Source organism: Amia ocellicauda, chromosome 9 (assembly GCF_036373705.1).
Source record: "Amia ocellicauda isolate fAmiCal2 chromosome 9, fAmiCal2.hap1, whole genome shotgun sequence".
Taxonomy (NCBI): Eukaryota; Metazoa; Chordata; class Actinopteri; order Amiiformes; family Amiidae; genus Amia; species Amia ocellicauda.
In genome coordinates, this window is record NC_089858.1 from 29654157 (window position 1) to 29677243 (window position 23087).

General features: G+C 39.7%; 1 protein-coding gene across 1 annotated transcript in view; it reads right to left on the reverse strand.

The window, feature by feature from the left end:
- lrp3 (low density lipoprotein receptor-related protein 3) overlaps positions 1-22955 on the reverse strand; it is a 53531-nt gene extending 30576 nt beyond the window's left edge. The window contains exons 1-3 of the mRNA XM_066714025.1: positions 22090-22955; positions 17163-17210; positions 5735-5873 (exon numbers count right to left, since the gene is read on the reverse strand). Coding sequence (XP_066570122.1) covers positions 5735-5873; positions 17163-17210; positions 22090-22165 — 263 coding nt within the window. The 5' untranslated portion in view covers positions 22166-22955. The remainder of the gene's footprint in view (positions 1-5734; positions 5874-17162; positions 17211-22089) is intronic.
- Positions 22956-23087: the final 132 nt, after the last annotated feature.

Sequence of the window (23087 nt, forward strand, 5' to 3'; positions counted from 1 at the left end):
AGAGCGATTGTGGGTTTGGTTTGTTCGTTTTTAAAACAAAGACAGAAAACACTACGAGCGATGTGATGTGGAAAGGACTTTTGTGTCTATTTTATTCTTTATGCTTTACATGATTGAAGACAGCGTAATAAATACACGTTTCTGTTAAGTGATACTAGGAAGAGATAAACTTGTATAGACAACATTATATTCAGACAAGCATTACATTACAGTAAGAAAACGTTTCTATGTGCAACAATAAAATAAATATTAGCTTTTATTATTATTGTTATTATTGTAATCATCAAGATATGTGCAAGTAGATATGCATTTTAAATGGCACAACTTGACTCCCTTAACTTATTACTCTTACTACAGATTTGTAACTGCAAATGACACTTTTTGCCGTATTATTTTTTATCTACTTATCAGACGTCCTTATCATACAGTAACAGCAGCTACAATATAGCAGGTTAATTTAACTAAAGTGTGCACGTTTCAGTCATGGCATTTATGGACGCATTTATAAACCAGTCCTTAATGTTTTAGATGGAAACCCAGATCTGCTGTATTTATTTATTTATTTATTTATTCATTCATTCATTCATTAAATGGGCACACGTTAACTAAATCGTATTCGTCTTCATACTGATTGTCTCTGCGGGGCTGTTATATAACAGACCTGCACACCATCCACAGGACAACAGCCTGAAACACCGTCCAGTTATTCATAAAATATTAATAAAATCGTCTGCTACCGATCCAATTATTATCCTTCAGTTTATTTTTAACTAGTCTCGGCACTGCACCGGGCCTGTGAAATCCAAGTTTTTAATACACTCAGATATTAACTGTAAGCAGTCATTGTTTCTGTATGTGGATTTCACTCCATGCTGCTAATAAAACTGTAATTCATTTGTGATCCCACCGACATAATGTAGCTGATCTCTTCCCTGTCTGTCTACAAGTGCAGCACACATCTCCACTTCTGAAAGAGAAGTATTTCCTCAGTGGGTGACAGACACTTACGGCCACGTCTGGCAGCAGATAGTTAACCGGCCACAAAACCTGGACGTGTCCGGACGCTTAAGCCAGTGGAAACACCCGTTTAAGCGTCCGCGTCGGCCAGTGGAATTAGAGTGCATTAGAGATCAAAGTTGAAATGATGACCATTGACCATTAACATTATTATTGTTGTTGTAAACAGAAGTACTTTATAGTGTATTTATGTAATGCAGCTTTATTACACTGATGCAAGAAAAGTACTACTAATACTACAAACTGTGTCCATTTTTTTATTTTTAGAAAATGTACCTAAATGATAACTGGTCCATATTTATTTCCAAATCTACCAGTTACCATTTTGTCATTCATTCATTATTGTTTAGTACATGTAATAACATAATTAAAATTATGACTGTAACCTTAACGAACCTGTGAGTGTAGTGTGAAGAAAAAAATGTTTCTCCTCAATTAATTTTGATTGTTTGCTTTTGCATTGCACAGTTATACACTCACCTAAAGGATTATTAGGAACACCATACTAATACTGTGTTTGACCCCCTTTCGCCTTCAGAACTGCCTTAATTCTACGTGGCATTGATTCAACAATGTGCTGAAAGCATTCTTTAGAAATGTTGGCCCATATTGATAGGATAGCATCTTGCAGTTGATGGAGATTTGTGGGATGCACATCCAGGGCACCAAGCTCCCGTTCCACCACATCCCAAAGATGCTCTATTGGATTGAGATCTGGTGACTGTGGGGGCCAGTTTAGTACAGTGAACTCATTGTCATGTTCAAGAAACCAATTTGAAATGATTCGACCTTTGTGACATGGTGCATTATCTTGCTGGAAGTAGCCATCAGAGGATGGGTACATGGTGGTCATAAAGGGATGGACATGGTCAGAAACAATGCTCAGGTAGGCCGTGGCATTTAAACGATGCCCAATTGGCACTAAGGGGCCGAAAGTGTGCCAAGAAAACATCCCCCACACCATTACACCACCACCACCAGCCTGCACAGTGGTAACAAGGCATGATGGATCCATGTTCTCATTCTGTTTACGCCAAATTCTGACTCTACCATCTGAATGTCTCAACAGAAATCGAGACTCATCAGACCAGGCAACATTTTTCCAGTCTTCAACTGTCCAATTTTGGTGAGCTTGTGCAAATTGTAGCCTCTTTTTCCTATTTGTAGTGGAGATGAGTGGTACCCGGTGGGGTCTTCTGCTGTTGTAGCCCATCCACCTCAAGGTTGTACGTGTTGTGGCTTCACAAATGCTTTGCTGCATACCTCGGTTGTAACGAGTGGTTATTTCAGTCAAAGTTGCTCTTCTATCAGCTTGAATCCGTCGGCCCATTCTCCTCTGACCTCTAGCATCAACAAGGCATTTTTGCCCACAGGACTGCCGCATACTGGATGTTTTTCCCTTTTCACGCCATTCTTTGTAAACCCTAGAAATGGTTGTGCGTGAAAATCCCAGTAACTGAGCAGATTGTGAAATACTCAGACCGGCCCGTCTGGCACCAACAACCATGCCACGCTCAAAATTGCTTAAATCACCTTTCTTTCCCATTCAGACATTCAGTTTGGAGTTCAGGAGATTGTCTTGACCAGGACCACACCCCTAAATGCATTGAAGCAACTGCCATGTGATTGGTTGGTTAGATAATTGCATTAATGAGAAATTGAACAGGTGTTCCTAATAATCCTTTAGGTGAGTGTATATATAATAAAGGTTCTGAATTGTATTTATACGTTAGGCTAATTAACTGACATGCCTGTATTAACTGAAAATTTAGATATTCAATAAAAACCATTACACAAAAAAAAAAAAGGAAATCAGGAATTTGACCGATTTAAGATTTATTTAGGGATACAAATGATGGTAGAAATGGTCTTATAGTTACATTTACGTTACTTAGAGATCATTATTTTGAGATTTTTACATTTGAGATCAATTTAGGATTAAACTTTGGTCAAGGCAAGGGTTAGAGTCAGAGGCCCCAGTAAACTGAGGCTTTCATTAATGGAAGGATTGATTTTCTCAATTTGGTGTATATTTGGTGTATATTTATTATAAGCCTAGTTTTGGTGTTGAGGCTACAGTTTGGGCCTAAAATGAGAAACATAACCTGTGATGTAATACAATTGTGTATTCCAAAATAAAACATATATATTTTGTAATTGTAATTATAATGTATAGATGTATGCATTCCATTGCAAGCATTACGTCCACAATTTGTAATTCCACAGAAAAACAAAAAATGCCCTTCTTTTAACAGCTGTTTCCCCCTCCTGTACAAATTTCAAGCGGTAGAGCCCATCACTCTAAAGATCAAAGGATGATGTCAAAGACATGTTTTGAGAGCAAGAGACAGAAAGAAATGCAAACACAGCCAGCTGAATTCTGACAGTCTAGCAGAGGACGAGACTCTCACACTGGCAGGCGCGACCTCTCTCACACTCACTTCAATTAGCTGCTCCAAGACTCCACTTGTGACTGTGGTTTCCCAGCTTTTAATTATGGGGATATTGATTACCCTTTTCCCTGTGGGACTTCTACTGCAGCCCTCCATTCCTCCAGCCCTCCCCCACTTGTCTACTTCAGGGACTTTACAACACACCTGGGGCCAGCCTAAACCAGCCAGGACCACTGGAGGTTAAAGTGTCAAAAGTAGGCCAGAATAAGATACTCACATGTAAAAAATGCAACTAATGCTGTTTAACAGAAAAAGGAAAATAACACAGAATTTTGAAGATGAATGTCGAATAACAGTCTTTCTTTTGCAAGGACTTTACTGTGCCTCTCAGTGCACTCCCAGCAGTCAGTCAGTCCTGAGTAGAGAGACGCCATCATCTAGCATGTTTCAAAGATGAAAAATAATGATTGTGTAAAAAGTACCAGTACTGCAGTGTTAGGGTGAGCACAGGTGCACAGTGAGACATGACAGGATTGTGCAAGTGCATTGATACTGAACGAGAAGTTTAAATATGTTTTGTTTCATGTTTGCAAGTAGCAATATCTGTTGATGAAAGAAGCACCATTTGTAAAACCTCAGGTGCAATTACTCCAAGTGGATGACACTCATCAGTTCTTCATTTGCAGAAAAGTGAAGAACGCATCTATGTTTTACATGTTTGCTACATGGAGTAATGTAGCACCAATACTCATCTCAGTAAAAGGTAGAATGCTTTCATATGCACTTATACTCCATTTCAGAGAAGAGCTTAAAAAACATCCTCAAAGAGTCCCAGTGACTGTAGAGCCATATGGTCACCCTGATATCCATGGGCCTTTCTTGCAAAGATGCATGTAGACACAATTTATTTCTATAACTCTGACACTGAGGCTTTGACCAATTTTGATTCATAAGTAGTTGAAGGTTGCCTCTAACAATAAACTAAAATGTGACAGGGTACAGATTAGTACTTTGCTATTCACGAGTAGGTCAAAGTTTTGATTTGGTCTAGCCCCAAGTCTCAAAAGTTCCAATATTGATTTTAGATAAATGTTGACGTTACTTGAATGCTGTATTGCTGATGCCTTTGTGAAATTTACAAGATAAGATATGATGAAGGTAAATTAATTCAAATGTGCGTTCAATTGTACTAATTAAATCTACTGAAATACCTTAAAGCCTTAAACCATTTCTCTAATAAAAGATCAGAGAATATGATAAATAAAGACATTATGAAATTATGCAGCTCACACCATGGAACATTTTTTCTCGTTCTTTCACGTCTGTCACAAATAGATTAGCCAAATGCTATTTCATAATTAATTATTGACAGTTCTTCTGTATTTATTAAGCTTCATAGATAATAATGTAAAACATTGATTAATGTATATCTGTTCCAATAAATGCCCATCCTAAATATGGCTGTATTGATTTCTATGAATTCCATACATTGACTTTCGGACTTTAGAACCCTAGAGACACCAAAAAGGGATAATACTCCTGGGAGGAGAAATACGAGGAAATGTAACAAAAGACTGTGGATCATGTATCCGTTTCACTTTGAGGAATTCTCACTTTTTGCCAACAGGTCCATTCAGTTACAAAAAGCGGCAGTATGATTTATTTAAAAAGTATGTAACCCTAATTTCATAAACACTGTATTTGAATAGGCTTGTAACTTTATGCAAACCAGGCCACTGTCTAAAGATGTTTGCCTGCTGTCGGAGGTCCTAGAGAGATTATGCCATAGCACTGCATTTTTTGGTGTTTCCTCAAATGTTTTTTTTTTTTTTTTTTTAATTACTGGAATGATAAGAAATCGAATAAGACAAGAAAACTAAGAGTAGTGACATTGCTAAATAATAATCATCATCATCATAATTTTCATAAGTTAGCGCCTAGTTTAAAGCAATGATAGGGTGTGTTCTTCGAGCACCTATTACTATTATTATTGTATGGCAACATCACTTCATGCTGTTAATAAAACCTTAATTCCATTGTGATCCCATGAAACCTGACATTCTGTCTTCCCACATAGCCATGTCTCTATGCTCAGTCTACAAAATCAAACACCTGCCTCGATTCCTGCGAAAGGCGCATTTCCTTTGCAGGGAGGTCGACAGTAGAAACAGGGCATTAGATAAGCCGGATGTTCTCAAGAGTTTGTCAGCATCATAGTTCATGACTCGTCTCCTGGTGAAAAAAGGTTACCCTCCCGCCACACTATGGAGAATGTAATCAATCTCTGCCCCCTCGCCTTGGGGCCAGAAGAAGAGTGGTGTTACCTTATGGTGATGACATCCCCTTTGTCTCCCTGGATATTCCAGCTGCAGTTCATCCCTGCAGGGTAATTGAGGGGCCAGGAAGGGCTGTAAATGACTCCTCTCCTTTCTGTGTGCTGTTCCACCTTCCCACTGCATGCAGCTACAGACAGACAACACACAAATACAGACAACACAAGAGTCAGCGAGAGCAGTCAAAATCCTCCGGGAAGGCAGTCTATAGAGAATTCCAGGGCCTGTCACTGGGGCAAGTCTCACCAATCATCTAACATATTCTTATTCGCAAAGACTGGCCCTGTTGTGCTCATGTTGGAAGGTCCCCCCACCCCCACCCCTCTCTACAAAGAAAACATAAGGTTTCATTCCCTCATGGATTCCGAAATGGAGTGTTTAACTTCAGATTGGACATTTCTCGCCAAAATAACAAACAGAAAATCGGTAATAGCTACCCTGTACTTTGTCAAATGTCAGCACTGTGCTACTGGACAAGCTTTAGAAACCTCCATATTCTGGCAACCCTTGTTTCAATGTTTGTCCTCTTGCTGCACTGGAGACAGTTTGTAGCTTGGAGGGTTTGTATTGTGCCCCGTTTCCACTGGCCACGTTTAGGTGCACCTCCGTGTGGCCATGCTGTAACTGTACACCTGCACTTTGCTGGCAGCGTTTCCACTCATTGTCGTGAGGTCCAGCTGCCCTAGGAAGAGACTGAGACACGAAAGGTCAAAACGCAGTCTGGGACACTCGGCACTCTGGGATTTAGTGTTTTAAACTGGAAGCTGAAATACCTCTAACATTAAAGTACAATAAACTTTGGGGTGAAATGTTTTTACCATATGTGACATAGTCTTATAGTATGTTATACCAGATATTCAAAAGTAGAAACAGGGACACATATATAAACAATATATAAAACAAATGACATCACTTAAGTTTTGTAACATTGTAAGGTTTGTATTTCTGCAGTTCATAAAGCGTCTATACCTGGATTACCATTAATATATAGTTAGCAATAATGAGGGCTTACAAATACAATTAAAATATGCGCTTCTTCATACGATATCACATAAAAACTAGCCTCTGTTTTAAATATTTTAATAGTTTTAAGAGAGTGTAAACAGGGGAAAGCTAAAAACCGTGCTATTTAAATTATTTTGAGAGAATTTACAAGACATCGGGACATTTAATTTAAATCCAGGATGAATATTTAATGTTTGCGTGTATTTTTGAAAAAAAAAAAAAAAGCAATGTATTTCATCCCAGCACAATGTATTGCAGTCCGATGCAGTCCTTTCTCCAGCAGGATTTTTGCGATCTTTTCAAACACTCTTAAATGTCTTTCTGCTCCAAGCAATTAATCCTGTGTGGCACTTTTCCATGGTACATTAATAACTGCTCCAGATTAATCATTTTCCCAAGGTATACAAACATATTCCTTCTTTGGAAAGTTTCTACCGAATCTCTCGCATCGAGAGTGGCCGCCATTACTGTAGTTACAATTTCCAAATGCAGTGGCGCTGCGTCAGGGACATCACAGAACTGACCCAGACCAGTTTGGGACTCAGCCGGTACGATGTACGAAACTGTGCCTCCTGAAACTAGTCCGGGCTCAGGCGGAGGTGCAGCTGAGCCCTAGTGGAAACGCCCTGGACCGGCACGGCCACGCTGAGGTGCAGCTAAACGTGGCTAATGGAAACGGGGCATTAGTGTGATGCTTCAATTTTCACTAGCTTGTGTCTCTAGATGATCTATAGCCTAACAACTTAAAGTACAGCTTAGTGCTGCTATATTTTCTATATAAATTAAGCATTTCTTTCCCTATTGTGCACATAACGACACATTTAAGAATACTGTTGATTGAATGCTACATTTTAAGGGCAGTTGGGTGGTTTTGTTGTTTTTTACATTGACAAACTATTAACACCCAGTGAATAATTAAGATCATACGCATTTTCCTTTTACTATAAATTGTTAGTTACCATATAATAGATGGCTATTTACCTATTCACATGACAGTCTGTAGTTACCATCAATAATTTACTATACATAATTCATAAAAACACTTCATTAAAAAATCATGACAACATACTTAATCTGATGAGTAGCAGCTAAAAAAAAAAAAAGAGTTCTTAAAATAAAGTCATACATTTGTGAGATTAGTGATGCAGTTCAGGGGAGTCGAGGCCTGCGATCGCCCTGAACTACCATCGTCTCCGCCAGGCCGCACTTACCTGTCTTTTGGCTATTCTTCTGCTTAGCTATAAAGAGACAGAGACTGATGAAACTTTCATGCGTCCCTTTCCCTGACTGCCGAGCTGAGCAGTGCCTTGGGAAGCTCTTGTCAGCAACAGCAACAGCAACTTTTAATGAAATATTCAGCGGCTCTTGGGTGGCTCGGCTCGGGCCGATCAAATGGAATTGCATGGATGTTCGGTGGTGGCGGCCCATGGGTCTCGCGGCCCCTCTAGCACAGGGAGAGGAGAGGAGGGAGGGAGGCCGGGACGGGAAGCGAAACCTCCTCCTGTTCCCTTTAAGAGCAGGTCAGTAGGCCGGAATTCAAGAAGACATAATGCTTGAGAAAGTAGCGGGGGGAGGGGGTGAATTTGGAGTCAGCAGGTATTTGGAAGACTAGCCAACATCGCAACACCTCCTAGCCTGTGTACCTTCAAGCTATCAAAGAAACCGTCCAGGAACTGAAATGTAGGTCTGTGCTCACTAATTGCCCATTTTAAACTGAGTGGAAAAGGGTTGAAAAATAATCATCAATTACAATTCAAATAAAAATGTTGTCAAGTGTAAGTTTGCCTTGGATTTGTGCTGTTGTGCGCTCACCTCCTCAGGGCCAAAAGCACACTTATGATTCACACTTCTCTCCAGAACAGCACATTATTCTGATCCACTATCTACAGTTTCCAGGCCCTGAGGCATGGATTGATCACAGGAATTAAACTCAACTGCCAGAGCTTAGATGCAGACAGCAAGCACAAAAACTAACCAAAAAACGCCAATAGAAAATATGGTAGCCGCCCTGGGTTTGGGACATTTGGTATGACATACACAGTAAAATAATGTAATTATAGATACACATTTGTCAACAACTTAGTGACAACATTCAGTGTAATAGGTTTAATTTTGTTTATTGCTTGTATGTGACTTTTGGACAATGTATTTTTCAGGACTGCATCCTGGGGTAGGTTCGTTTCTGTGTTGTTTTCGTATAGGTTAAACAAAACCAGGGAAAAAACATAACCACCTGTACTGTACAGTTCTCCACATTGAAAGACTGGAAGACTACTGAAACCCAGGCTCTCCAAAGTAAAACTATCAAAGGCTAGTCTAGACTATCCTTCCCTAAAGAAACACTGACAGAATTAATCTTTCTATATATCACCTGGAATCTGCTGAGGACACAGCGAAAACCACCAAAAAAGCCTGTCAAAGATCCTAGCTCCGAGTTTTCAGGGCTCTACCTACTTCAAAACAGCTCAAGTGTGCTGGCTTTCAAGTTCCAGTGAATTAAACAACCACCGTGCTCAATGTTACAGATCATAGTCTTGATACATCTGTAAGGCTCTGAAAGTCAGCAGTCAGCAGCTACAGAACTGAACATATTTCAAATACAAAAAAATCACACATCAACAAATTCATTTCACTCTGCCATCACCCCTCGCTGGGGAAGTTCTCTCTCCAGTCGCACATGGAGCTTTTTCTGCGCCGCACTGCAATTCCTACATCATGCTGTGTTCCAGAGTGTGAAAATGTCAAGAAGCATTCAGGAAACACATGCACATAATTAATTAAATTAATGGCGCTGTTCCAGCACTGCCAGAGGACACAGAAAGCCTATGGTTTGTGAGCAGAAAGCTTTTAATGAGTCTAGGCTCTTTCACTTTCAAGAACACATTAAATACATAATGAACTGATTTCTGCAGTAGGAACCTAGTCAATTATAATTAGTTCCCCTTGAATCAGGGTCCTTTTAATTTAGATTTACCTTAAATTGCCTAAACTTGCTTTAAATAGTTCAGAATATATATATATATATCATCCAACCACGCTTAAGTTAGCGCAGTGCCTTTTGTAAATGTTCCCAATTATAAAAGTGCACCGCTCTACCGACAGTCTCTCTGCTTTGCAATCTTTACACTTCATCAGCCATACTTCATTCTGACTATCAGATCACAAGGTAATTATGACAAATTCTCAGTTGTATATAATCACCACTCAAGCATAATATTACCTGCCCCCAATTTGCTAGCGATGCTCTTGCTCTGCATTTTCTTTCACTGTGTAACTTCTTACATTGCTGTGTGTTACACTTGTTTCTAAAGATGCTTTCACCCTTATATTCCACAAGAATATCCACAGGGGGACATTTCACTGCATGCTTATAATGCAAGTGTGTATTATGCATATTTGTTATGTTTATAATAAAGTTGCATGCCAAATAAATTAATATATTAATACATTATCCAATACTCTGTAGTGCAGTGAAGCATGAAAATATATAGGAAGGGAGGCCGTCATCCAGCAGTGGATCGATATAGCCTGATGGTGATGGTGATATATATATACACCGATCAGGCATAACGTTATGACCACCTGCCTAATATTGTGTAGGTCCCCCTTTTGCTGCAAAAACAGCCCTGACCCGTCGAGGCATGGACTCCACTAGACCTCTGAAGGTGTGCTGTGGTATCTGGCACCAAGACATTAGAAGCAGATCCTTTAAGTCCTGTAAGTTGCGAGGTGGGGCCTCCATGGATCGGACTTGTTTGTCCAGCACATCCCACAGATGCTCGATTGGATATATATACACACACACTGCCAATAGAATGTAAAAATGTTCACCTTTTTGCCTTACAGCCTAGAATTAAAATGTATTAAAATAGTGTAGTTGTTTTTCGTTTATCTACACATCCTACCGCACAACTTCCAAGTTTAACAAATATCCTAGAAATGTGCAGGCGTAACATCTTTTGAGAGCCTTCATCCAGTAGTGAAATGATATAGGCTGATGATGATGATTATATATACATATATACAGTACTGTGTAAAAGTTTAAGGTAGATGTGAAAATATGCTGTAAAGTAAGAATGCTGTGTAGGAGGAATAAAACTGGGTGAGGAACAGCCAAACTCAGCTAACAAGGTGAGGCTGCTGAAGACAGTTTACTGTCAAAAGTCATACACCATGGCAAGACTGAGCACAGCAACAAGACACAAGCTAGTTATACTGCATTAGCAAGGTCTCTCCCAGGCAGACATTTCAAGGCAGACAGGGGTTTGCAGATGTGCTGTCCAAGCTCTTTTGAAGCAGCACAAAGAAACGGGCAACGTTGAGGACCGTAGACGCAGTGGTCGGACAAGGAAAGACACACCATGCTTACTTCCCTTCGCAACCGGAAGATGTCCAACAGTGCCATCAGCTCAGAATTGGCAGAAAACAGTGGGACCCTGGAACACCCATCTACTGTCCAGAGAAGTCTGGTCAGAAGTGGCCTTCATGGAAGACTTGTGGCCAAAAAGCCATACCTCCGACGTGGCAACAGGGCCAAGCGACTCAACTATGCATGAAAACACAGGAACTGGGGAGCAGAAAAATGGCAGCAGGTGCTCTGGACTGATGAGTCTAAATTTGGCTGTAGCAGAAGGCAGTTTGTTCACTGGAGGGCTGGAGAGCAATACACGAATGAGTGTCTGCAGACAACAGTGAAGCATGGTGGAGGTTCCTTGCAAGTTTGGGGCTGCATTTCTGCACATGGAGTTGGGGATTTGGTCAGAATTAATGGTCTCCTCAATGCTGAGAAGTACAGGCAGATACTTTTCCATCATGCAATACCATCAGGGAGGCATCTGATTGGCCCCAAATTTATTCTGCAGCATGACAACGACCCCAAATATACAGCGACAGTCATTAAGAACAAGGAGTCCTGGAAGTGATGGTATGGCCCCCACAGAGCCCTGATCTCAACATCGAGTCTGTCTGGGATTACATGAAGAGCGAGAAGCAACTGAGGCTGCCTAAATCCTCAGAAGAACTTAGGTTAGTTCTCCAAGATGTTTGGGCCAACCTACCTGCCGAGTTCCTTCACAAACTGTGTGCAAGTGTACCTAGAAGAACTGTTTTGAAGGCAAAGGGTGGTCACACCAAATATTAATTTCACTCACTCACTCGCTTTGCATTTAGTTAATAGAGAAATAATCTATTAACATGTCTATTTATGAAAGCATTCTTACTTTACAGCATTTTTTCACACCTGCCTAAAACTTTTGAACAGTACTGTATATTATCGAGGATCCAGTATAGTGGATATAATGCAAGTCAAATTTTATGAATAAAGTGCTTTGTACATCACAACATAAAAGCCTAAAATAAATGTAAAACAAAACAAAACAACAACAAAATCATACCATGTAATGGTTTGTATAGAAAAAGCAGTCTGGCTTTCCCAAACAAGGAAGAGGAGATAACCACATTTCACTGCTGAGACAACTTTCAAGTAAATGGTGCAGTCTGGAGGAAGTGAGAGCAAGATAATGGGACGGGCCACTGTTTGAACAAAAGGTGAACATCTACAATCCCAGGGCTGAGAGAAGACCATTATTTACCCGGTTCATTAGTTCAACGCTTAAAATACTAGGATGCAGGAAACAGCCGAAAGTCACACGTGCCAACATTAAAAATACATATATAAGAATAACCTCTCCTTTTCTGATCACCACAAAAACACCTCTCACGAACAGTAACCTTGCGTGTCCTCGGCTGAGCTTCACTTTAAATAAAGAGTGTAGAATGAAAATTCAAAACCTATAATCAGAAATAAGCTTTAATTATGCTTTACACTAATTCCTATCCATAGTAAGGTCTGACAGTGCCTGCTGTAAGTGGAATTTTACCAAGACCCCTGTGACTGGGTCACTGTATGTTTTACAGATAGAATAATCTCAAAAAACATACAGAACACATTACTGACTTACTCCAAAATGGATAGCTTTCTCTTGTCATAGCAGACAAGGTGTTCATCTATTCTTAAATATGTAAAACCGCAGTAGCATCAGCAAGGCTGACATCTGTCCCGGATACAGAATGACTTCTTGACCTACTAACAAACTGGGGGTGATCAAAAGCATAAGTATGAGATCATTGTTTCTGTTAAAATCCGCTTTGTCTGCATGTTCCTTACATGGAGTTGTTGTTCCTAAACTATCAATGTCAAAACGTCAAATGATGGTCTAAAGTCAGAATTAGGGAGACAGATCAGGGGACAGCCCTCTGCGAGTGCCCTGGCTCTCCAAAGGCCTTCGTAATACAGACTGCATTTCTGAAAGAAAATACTTCTACAACATGCAACAGTTACAATTACACTGCAGCACTCCTTACTAATCTGCTGTTTGGGAGGCCTAGTGAATCTCTAGCTGTTCATTCGAAACCTTTATTTTTTGTTTATTCCACGAGTGCCCTGAAAACTGGAATTTGTGTGTCGTGTACGTATTTTTTATTCCGCAAGAGCACTACGACTGCCCTCCGTTTATTGCCAAAAAAACACAGAATGAAAGACCTGTGGCAGCTAAAGGAGAAAAAAATATAATCTCATCTGTTTGGTTTATTTCACGTTTTATATTTTTTAAATTTGAATAGTGTTAAAATCAGGTCCCCAGCTGTAAGAAAGCAAATCCATGGCTAGCAGCCTTGAATGACTGTTTCCACACTTGAGAATGTGAGGAGATCGGGGGTGGAGAGGGGGGTAGATGTGCTGAATGGTTTGTTGTGACATGCATACGAAACACACTATGAAACCTCAAACACCAGGCTGATTTTCTGTGCTGAATGCCACGACGAGTCTGTAGTACGGTTAAAGGGAAGGAAAGGAAAATAGAAACACCACAATAAAGCACAGGCTTCTCAGGGCATCCAGTGTTTGGTATTGGTGTTTTCTAAGGGTTACTGTTTAAATAGCAATACAAAAATAAAGTAATAAAACACAGTCACACACTTACACTCAAAGCCCAGAAAAGGCTCAGAGTGATTGAACAGATCAGAGAGAATTTTTAATTTCCATTTCGATTAATGTAATCTGCAGTGTGTTGCTCACTTTGCTTTCATATTTTCAAGGAGCGGGTCAAAGTGGAGTCCTCACAGAGACTCATTTCAAGATGGTACTAATGGCGCTTTTTGTGTAATACAAACACAGGCCTATATTCTGCCCATTGTCTTTAGCAGTGGTGGTAAATCCTGTTCCTGTAGATCCACAATCCTGCAGGCTTTCAACATCTCTATAAATGATCAATCACTGATTAACGCCACTAATTTAATTGGTTTAGTATTTGGATTAAACAAAAAACCCACAGAGACGGTGGGTCACATTAATAAAACTTTCACAGTCACGCTAAATTAACACTTGTTTTTCCAAATTGGGGGGGAAGGGAAAAGCTGATATTTAAGCTGCACTTATGTTATTTCATATGTACTGAGTTTCATGCATCTTGCCACAGCAGGCCTTTGAGTAGAGCTAAACTCTGATAAACTCTGTTCCTAGGTGACATAGTGGTGTTTGATTTATTTTCCAAAACCGGAGTACTCGATTACTAAATTAACATAATCATTTTCTCAGTTTGGCTTGCGTATGATTCTTACAGTGTTTGTTTTTACAGCCATTAGCTTAACATATATTGTAGACCCACTGGGCACAGACAGTACCCACACAACTTTTTTGGAGAAGAGAAAGATTGATAAATTCATCCAGTTAGTCATCTAGTTATACCAAGTAAGCAGCTGAGAGGTGGGTTGGAACAAAATCTGGAAGAGATGGCAGCCCCCTCCAAAGACATGAGTTTGCCTTAACGGAATGGCAGTACAGATTGCAGGAGCTGAATCTCTTGAACAGAGTGGCCTTGATCCTTGGCTCGGCTTCTGCAGCAGATACCACCCCTGTTGTTTGGCCTGTAAATGAATGGCCAGTGTTGTAGCGGTCAATCATTTCTTGCACATGTAAGGGTGGACGTCTTCGGTTCGCAGCCTTGTGCATCAATGACAGCTTTTCTCCAGTGAGTCTTTCCTATATCGATAGTGGACAAACACGATTTCATAAGAGTCTCTCGAAACACTGAGTACTAAATGACTCATTCCATGATCCCATTGTCTGGCAAAAAAATGAAACAAAAAGTGACGGCCAACAACAACAACTTAAAATGAGTGCAGTAGTAAAGCTGACACAAGTTATTAACAATCTAGCTCAATTTAGCAAGAATCTGTGCACTTGGCAATATCACAAAGAGTTTAATCCCCTTAGTCAATGTCCCATGGTGAATTAATCTGGCACGGCCATTTGCTCTGTGATATGCACATCATCTGTTTTAAAACACACTCCCATGCTGTAAAAACACCTAAAGAAGACACAGTACAGACAGCCACAGTCTGGAGTACAATTTGCCCTTGATTAGATTGCTTCTTATTTCCACATTTGAATTATTAAACCTCTTTTGAATCATTAAAACTCTGATTAAAGCTAATCTTGCCAACTACTCTTGTCCCAAAGATAGTCACAATTTTTAACAGGCTTTCCAGTTTAGTGGCCTTTTTCGGTCTTAAGAAACAAGGTGTATGGATTACACAGGTTATCAATGACTGTAGGCCTTTTCTTAAGCCTGCCCACCATCTGTAAAGATACTGAAGATTTAAAAGCAACCGGCCTCATGACCTGACACAGAGGCAAAGACAGAATCTTTTGACTCACTTAACCCAGTATAAAGAGCTCAAACCCCAGTTGCACCTCTCTCTTTTGGGAAACTGCCAAATTCACTGCCAACACACTTTATTGGTTGGTGCCAGAGTATGCAACAAAAGCACGAAGACACAAGAAAGCAGAGATGGAAGAAAGGGCACATTTTGACCTTTTGAAGGTTTGGAAACAATGATCATTCAGTGTGCGTTTGTCGTATTACAGGCACACTCCCTCTCAGGACAAGAAAAACGTGTCACCTTTTCTCAACATTGAACCTGATTTTCACATGAAATCCCACCCACGTTAATACTGCAAACAAAGCGACACAAGACTAAATTCCTGTTTAGGAGAGCTCAGAATAATTTAAGTTGACAACAAAAACCAGTGACTTCATATCTCTGGACCGAGTCTGGACATTCACATCAGAAGACTGAACAATGAGAAAAGCTTAGACCCATGCGCTGAGACTCGACTATAACTCCACAGCATTTCCAGCTGAATAATAAGATTAAATGTAATGTGTGCAGACAGTAGAACAATAATAATAAAATGTATTTGGGAAATGTTTCTCCGTGATAGCCATGTACAATAAGCCTTTCTTATTGTTGTGTTGCATTCTCTCGAAAGCACACAAAGAATTGTCAACACCAAGGCCTCAGACATGCCTGCAGGCATTGTTTGGAAATGGTTATTAATCACAGGATATGAAATGAGAATTGCTAGGCTTCAGATGAATGCTGGGAAGTGGGTGACTGTTCAAAAGTGGGAGCTGAGGCAGAAAATCTGAAACAAACCATAAAGAAAATAAATATCCAAGACTAAACCATGGCAATAAAGAGAATGATTTCCTCGATATCAAGAGTTAATCACCCCTTGTGCACCTTGGGTACTTCTATAAACATAAGATGTATAAACTTAAAAACAAGTACAGTGCTCTACACCTAACACAGTAAAACCTTCACTTTTACTGCAAGTTCTTTTTCACTTCCAGGAACAAAAACTGTGTTTCCCAACCCATTTTATTGAAACAGCAGTACTTGTTAAAAGGTTGTACTTGTGTCATTATAAAGTATGCCTTGCTGTAATTAGTTAAGCCGAGGTTTTCTAGTTCATGTATTAATAAAATAAGCCTGCCTGTACACATTGTCCTTAGGATTTTAGTTATATTACTTAAAAAAATCCCTATATTAAGCTTTACTGAGGGTTTTATTAACATCTGCAAATACTATTTCTCCTCCAGCTTATTCAAAATTAATTGGAATTCTTCATTGTTATTGCACCAGTTGCAATTATGCTGGGAACACTAAGATAGATTTCTAGTAGCAAGGATAGTCATCTCTATACTCCAATTATCTGGTTCGCAAGCCCCGCCGCCACATCGTATTGTCTACAGAGCTATTTGTCATGCACAAGAAACTACAAGCAACACAGTCTGCTTATTAACATTTGCTACCTGACCCAGTGTTGTACGGTTTCCAAAGATTTTTTTCATAGCTGGTTACTGGGCACTTGAAAGTTTCTTTTAACCACATCACAGAAGTTGCTCTTCAGCATTTCAGATTAAAGCAGGACCCAACCTGCCATAAAGGCCCTGGATTGTTCTGAAACAAGGGGAAATTATACACGTAGTGCTTTTCCTTCCAGTGGGAGAACAGCATTCATTTGTCACCAGGTTTTTTTTTTTCAGAGTGCAGCGTGCAAGACCCTTACCCATCGTTATTGCAGTGGACTCTGTCTGTCGAATAATGAAGAAGCCAGCTATAAAAGAAAAAAAAAGAACAAAACACAGAAAATAGGAGTTAGAGCAATTTAGGTTCCTATCATTAATAACAAAAATAATAATCATACTACTTTTTCATAGTTTATTAGGCTTAAATCCCACTTCATGATTTCATATTCAAGAAACTCATTTTATTTTGCTGGTTTCTTTCTACATACTAAGCTTTGTTAACTAGCTATTGCTGCAACAAATGGCTTCTGAAAAGAGCAGGAAGTGTGAAGGAATTAGTGAATCAGTGTAACACCAATTTCCTCCCCCACGTCACTTCCTGTGGGGTCATTTTAAATAGAACAGCGGGTCAGCATGCCAAATGACACGCAATAACAAGATCAATTGCGAGGGAGCCATTACAAAAGAAAATGGGTAAACATGAATGAAGTTTTAAAGTTTGTGACTGGACATGAGACTAAATAAAATAAATAAAGATGTAGTGGTGTTCACAATTATTGTGTTACTATGAAATGTATTTATTTGTAATTCCATCAATAATAATAATATTACATGAAAAATGGAGCCGAGCAGTGAAAGAGTGGTAGCAGAGTAAATGATTTAACTGCCTACCATGGCCAAGGGAATAGTCCTGACTAAAATCCCATCAAGAGCTGCTGGAGAGTGACCAGTGCTGAACTTTGCAAAAGGAAGTCACAGACACGGACCAAAATACATAATGTCACTTTTTATTCCATGAACAACTCTTCACAATTGTAATCCATGAACAACTATTTTCATAATGACAGATCACTGTGGTGGTGTATTTAAGGTTTAGGGTGGATCAACAAATTATCAGATGATCAAACACAAAAAGGTTGAATATTGTTTATATATATATATATATATATATATATATATATATATATATATATATTTATTTATTTATTTTTTGCAACTTGAGCAAATAATGTTCTAAATTAAATCTTTATTGTAATTAATATAGTTTCATAGATTGTAAAAAATTTGCATAAATAATACATGCAAGAACATTTTGTGACTCTTGAACAAGACTGTGCTTGTAAAGTCAAAGACTATTTGATTTTGTGTGAACAGGGAAACAAGCAGCTTTAACCGCATGAGTAGGATTTTACGGTGGCTTTAGATTATTTTTATAAATCACATTTGTGCTATATTGAGCTCAGTGTCTGACATTTTAAAAGATGATTGAGCGCACCAAGACTGTGTGGCAATAATGAAGTAATGACAGCCTGCAATGATATGGTGTCCTGCCTTCTGTTCTTTAGAAGAGACACAGTTTTGCTTATTGGGCTGAGGAGAAAAGTGCGCCGAGGCTTGGATGCATTTCTATGTCTGCTGTGGCATTTCTGAACCGAGAGGAAACGCACAGGGTGAATTCACTTAGATCCAGATTCCATTTGCAATGTCAAGACTGGAATATTTCCCTTGGTAAAAATCAAGGGAAATAAGACTCAGAACAAGAACACACACACACACACACACACACACACACACACACACACACACATCCTTCCCATCCTTCTTTACTTCTGGATTCCAACTACAAACAAGCCCAGAGCTAGATGCTCAGAACATGCTGATCAGATTAAAAGTAAATGGCCACTCTCTATTTAACCAGCTGGGAATATTCTTTGCCAGTGGAACTGTCTGCAACATTCATCTTAATGGACCGAATGCAGTATCATTATAACATAAGGGACAATGCCATCACTGGCTTCTCTGTTGTAATGCCCTTTATTTCTTACCTTGAAGCAAGCAAAACTATGTCTTGTTTCTGTACATTTCCCTATTATTTCTAAATGGGTGGGAAAAAAGGGATTAAAAAAAAGTTTTATTTTACTTTACACAAACAATGGTGGTAACATTTACTGATCCCCACATATCTGTTTATGTTAAATGAAGTTGATATTTTAAATCCCTGAGGAATCCTGTAAACCAATACCCTTCCTATTGCTACAGTTCAGTCTGATTAGTAGATTGTAAATTATAACAGTCATTGCATTCCCTTGATAGCATTCATTCTATGAGAGAAGAACAGAGGTTGGGTCACAATCAACTTCTTTCTCTTATGAAATGGACCCTTAATCAAATTATTACTTTACTTTTAAATATAAATAGAGGAGGAAACACACACACACACACACACACACAATGGGAAAGCCCATATCAATCACAAGAGTCTCCCCTAACAAATAAAACTCTCAGCTACTGCCTTTCAGTCTTGAAGTCATTACCTGCTGGAGCAGAGCCAAGCCACCATTGAAAGCAGCAGTTCGCAGGACCAGTCCAGAGCCCATTAATTCTTGGGATTGTTGGCAAAGGATCTGTTTAGTAACATGTCTCAAAAGGGCAGGCTGAAGGAAGGGGCTTATTTTAGTTTTTTCTGCTTTCATTTGAAAACCTTCTCTGCAGATTATGTGAAAACACTTGCCTATTTATTACTTTATTATTCAATGTCCCTACATCAAACTGGATACAACTCATTACAAGCCTCATTGCTAATTACTCAAACATTACCTGTGGTGTCAAAGACAAGAATAGATCACTCAACAAGCGGTTTTCTTGTTTATCTTGTAAAATTCCCTTATTTGTGCAGCAACTGCATTGGTCATAGAAAGCTACTATAATTTAATATTGTTAACTGTAATGAGAGGCTCAAACTGTAAAAGAAGTATATTGTGTATTAATGTTTCAAAAAAGACCTTGACCACCTTGAACAGAAGCATCTACTAAATGACTTAAAACTATAACTCAATGATACTAAATTACTTAAGACTAAAACAATAGCAATAATATATTATAATAATAATGGTTATAATAATAATAATAATAATAATAATAATAATAATAATAATACAAACAATCAACAATGAAATCCATTAATTCATGTAAACATCCTTCAAATAGGCCAGAAAAAGACAAAAACTACATTTATTTAACCCTATCCATACCACTTGATAATATCCAAGCACTTCATTAAATCAACTTGAGCAGAGCAAAAAGCTAACAATGAAATAGTCACTACTGGGGAGACAAGCTGACCCAGTAATAAAGAAATTAGTTTGCAGGGAAATTGAAATATAAATGTAAATGAGTTTCCAGAACTGTCCTACCCTACCCTTACCCAACCTGTGGAGCCCAGTGATTATTGCCAAACCATTTTGTTGTTTGCTGTTTGATGGTCTTCCTACATAATTCACACAAACAAAATCTGTGTCAATGGTTTACTACTTTTAGAAGAACCAAAAGATGTCAAACTCTAGATCATGTCTGTATCATGTCTTGTGGCTTCCTGAGAACTATCAAGGAAGCACAAAACATCCTTTCCTTAAGGAACAAACGGGATGAGAATGCGACTTTGTGCAGATCCCCATTGTTCTGGGTTCAGATGGGTTCAGCAAAGGGGTAACAGAGTTAGAGTAGGTGTCCATTTGGCAGTGCTTGCTGCATTTTAATCAAGTCTCTCTCAAATTGACTAGGGCTGTCATTCTGTTATGGCTGTTAGACTTCACATTTTAATCAGAATATCCACAAATGATACCCCATTCCGGAGCAGTTTCAGTAAACTAAGACATTGACTGTGATATAACCAAGCGAATGAAGTCTGCATTCAAACACCTTACAAGCAGAGCTCAAAACTGAGCCACCCCAATTAAGGGAGGAAAAACAGGAGACTTTTTTCAGGAGCTGTCTGCTACTCATGGCTCCTCTTTTTGTTATAATTGGATTGTTTTGCTTCACAGAGCGTTTAGGCCCCTAACTGAGACAGCAATGGGATCTTATTAGGCTTTCTACAGAACAAGGAAAGGGATTATTCAAACATGAGTCCTAGCCCGTCTTTGTGAAGATGTGAGCGTGTTAACTCCAAAATGAAGAAATAATGCTAAATGACAAAGTTGTTGTGTTTCCCCCTCTCATCACAAGATCCTTGTTCATTGTGGATCTACAAATGTTATAGTACCCCTATGTGTAATGCACTGCGGGAACTGGATCACTGTTCAAAGGGATCAATCCCAAAAACGGGAAGAGTCCTTGCAGTAAACCATATGCGCACACAGCGAGAACAAGTCAGCATGGGCTGCTGGGGAGAAACGTGTCTGTATCCGAGTCAACCAGTTCAATACTAAAATCCCATTTAATACCTTTAGCGAGGGGATTATCACAGCGTGGCAGGACACGGCCAAGCCGCCCTCCGCGCCACCTTCCAGCACAAACACGAGTGGGGCGCCAGTGTGCCAGCTGTCCGACTCAACCGCAATACTGGGTTACTGATGTTTCTTTTGTTTTTACATGTTTTATTCTGCGCATCATCTTAACATAGTTTGCAAACGGACGCCCACCTATTGTAGATGGACAATAACGTTCATAAGGTTATTATAGTTGATTGAAATCAGAGATGGCTACAATCTAAACAAAGTTGCTTTATTTACATGTATTTCTTGTTTGGGGTGTCAACGTCACAAGGAAAGATGGTTAGAAATCATTATGTTTTAAATCACCCCTGTCAAGTGGGTAGCATTTTAATTTTAATATAGCGGGCCAGATGCGCCATATACAGTGTAAAGCTGGTGTGTAGTGACACTCAAAGCGCAGTATACCTCTGTAGCTACAGCAGTGTGAATACTGATGGTTACTAATTTGTTTAGCAGAGTTACACAACCTTATAAAATGCCAAGCTGCACATTCACTCGGACAATCTTGCTCAGCATCGTCTTGTGTCGGGCAGACTTTCCAAACAGTAAATCAAACCAGGTTTTGTACAACCCCAGTGTTGCTTGTGGTCTGCGGTATAGTAAATAATTGCATTGCACTGTTGTGTGTGTGTGTGTGTGTGTGTGTTTTGTCGTGGCGGTTTTGTTGACAAAGCATGCACAAACTGACACTTACCAAGACAAACCAGAGCAAAGCGAAAGAATATCCATTTTATCTGTGGGAGCTCCGCAGTTGCGATCTTCTCCATCATTTGCAATGCCCACACGCTTCTTTTGTCATCCTGGGGATAAGATTAAGACACATCTGCAGCTTTCCTTGTTTGGGGGGGTGTTTTGAGCTCAACACAAATGTGATGTCGCTTGCTCAGGTACCGTAGCTAAATCATAACCCCCAATTTAGCCCACAGAACTGAAATCTACATTGAAATGCATAGGGCTGGCAGCTCAAGGTAATACAATTCCCTTCACCTAAGCAATACACATGCCACCGTCAATGCCTCAAAATAGCTGGTGACTCCGTGCATGTTCACTCATGGTTAAAATCCTCCTCGTATTTTAAATCTGTACAAGTCAGTGCACATCTTCTCCACGCATGCGGTCAAAGCAACTTAAAATATTCCCATTGCGTTATTGTCCCTCCGATCAGTGCATGTGTCTGTTTGACAAGGCATCGCTGCTCCTCTTCAACAACAAACAGCAGCCGCTACACGACGCGCCGCCGCCGGACTGAGCCGCCTCCTCTGGGCGCCTCTTCCGCGCATCCCCCGCCGCTGCGCACGCCAGGACCCCCAGTCACACACAACCAGAAAAGAAAAGGTGGAAGAAGAGAACAAAAAAAACCCCACTGGCAGCAGAAATTCTCATTTTTCAACTTCCTGTCCTGACCGTGTCATCGCATGGCAGCCGCGCAGGTGAAAACGCAACACGACTGGCCCCGGTGTCCGAGGAAGAGCACGTCTGTGACAGGCTGTGGCCACAGGGCAACACTTTTACATCATTTTTGCATCTTCGGGCTTTTTTTTCATAACAGAGCCGTTTTCTTTCCCTTGAAATATGCCCGTTTTTCTGGGACTGTTATGAAAATGTTGCTGTCAAATGCAGCCCTCTTGTGGGCGGAGGGCTACATGACATAACTTGCATACCCAGCTTCTGTCTGCTGGCTGTACTTAATAA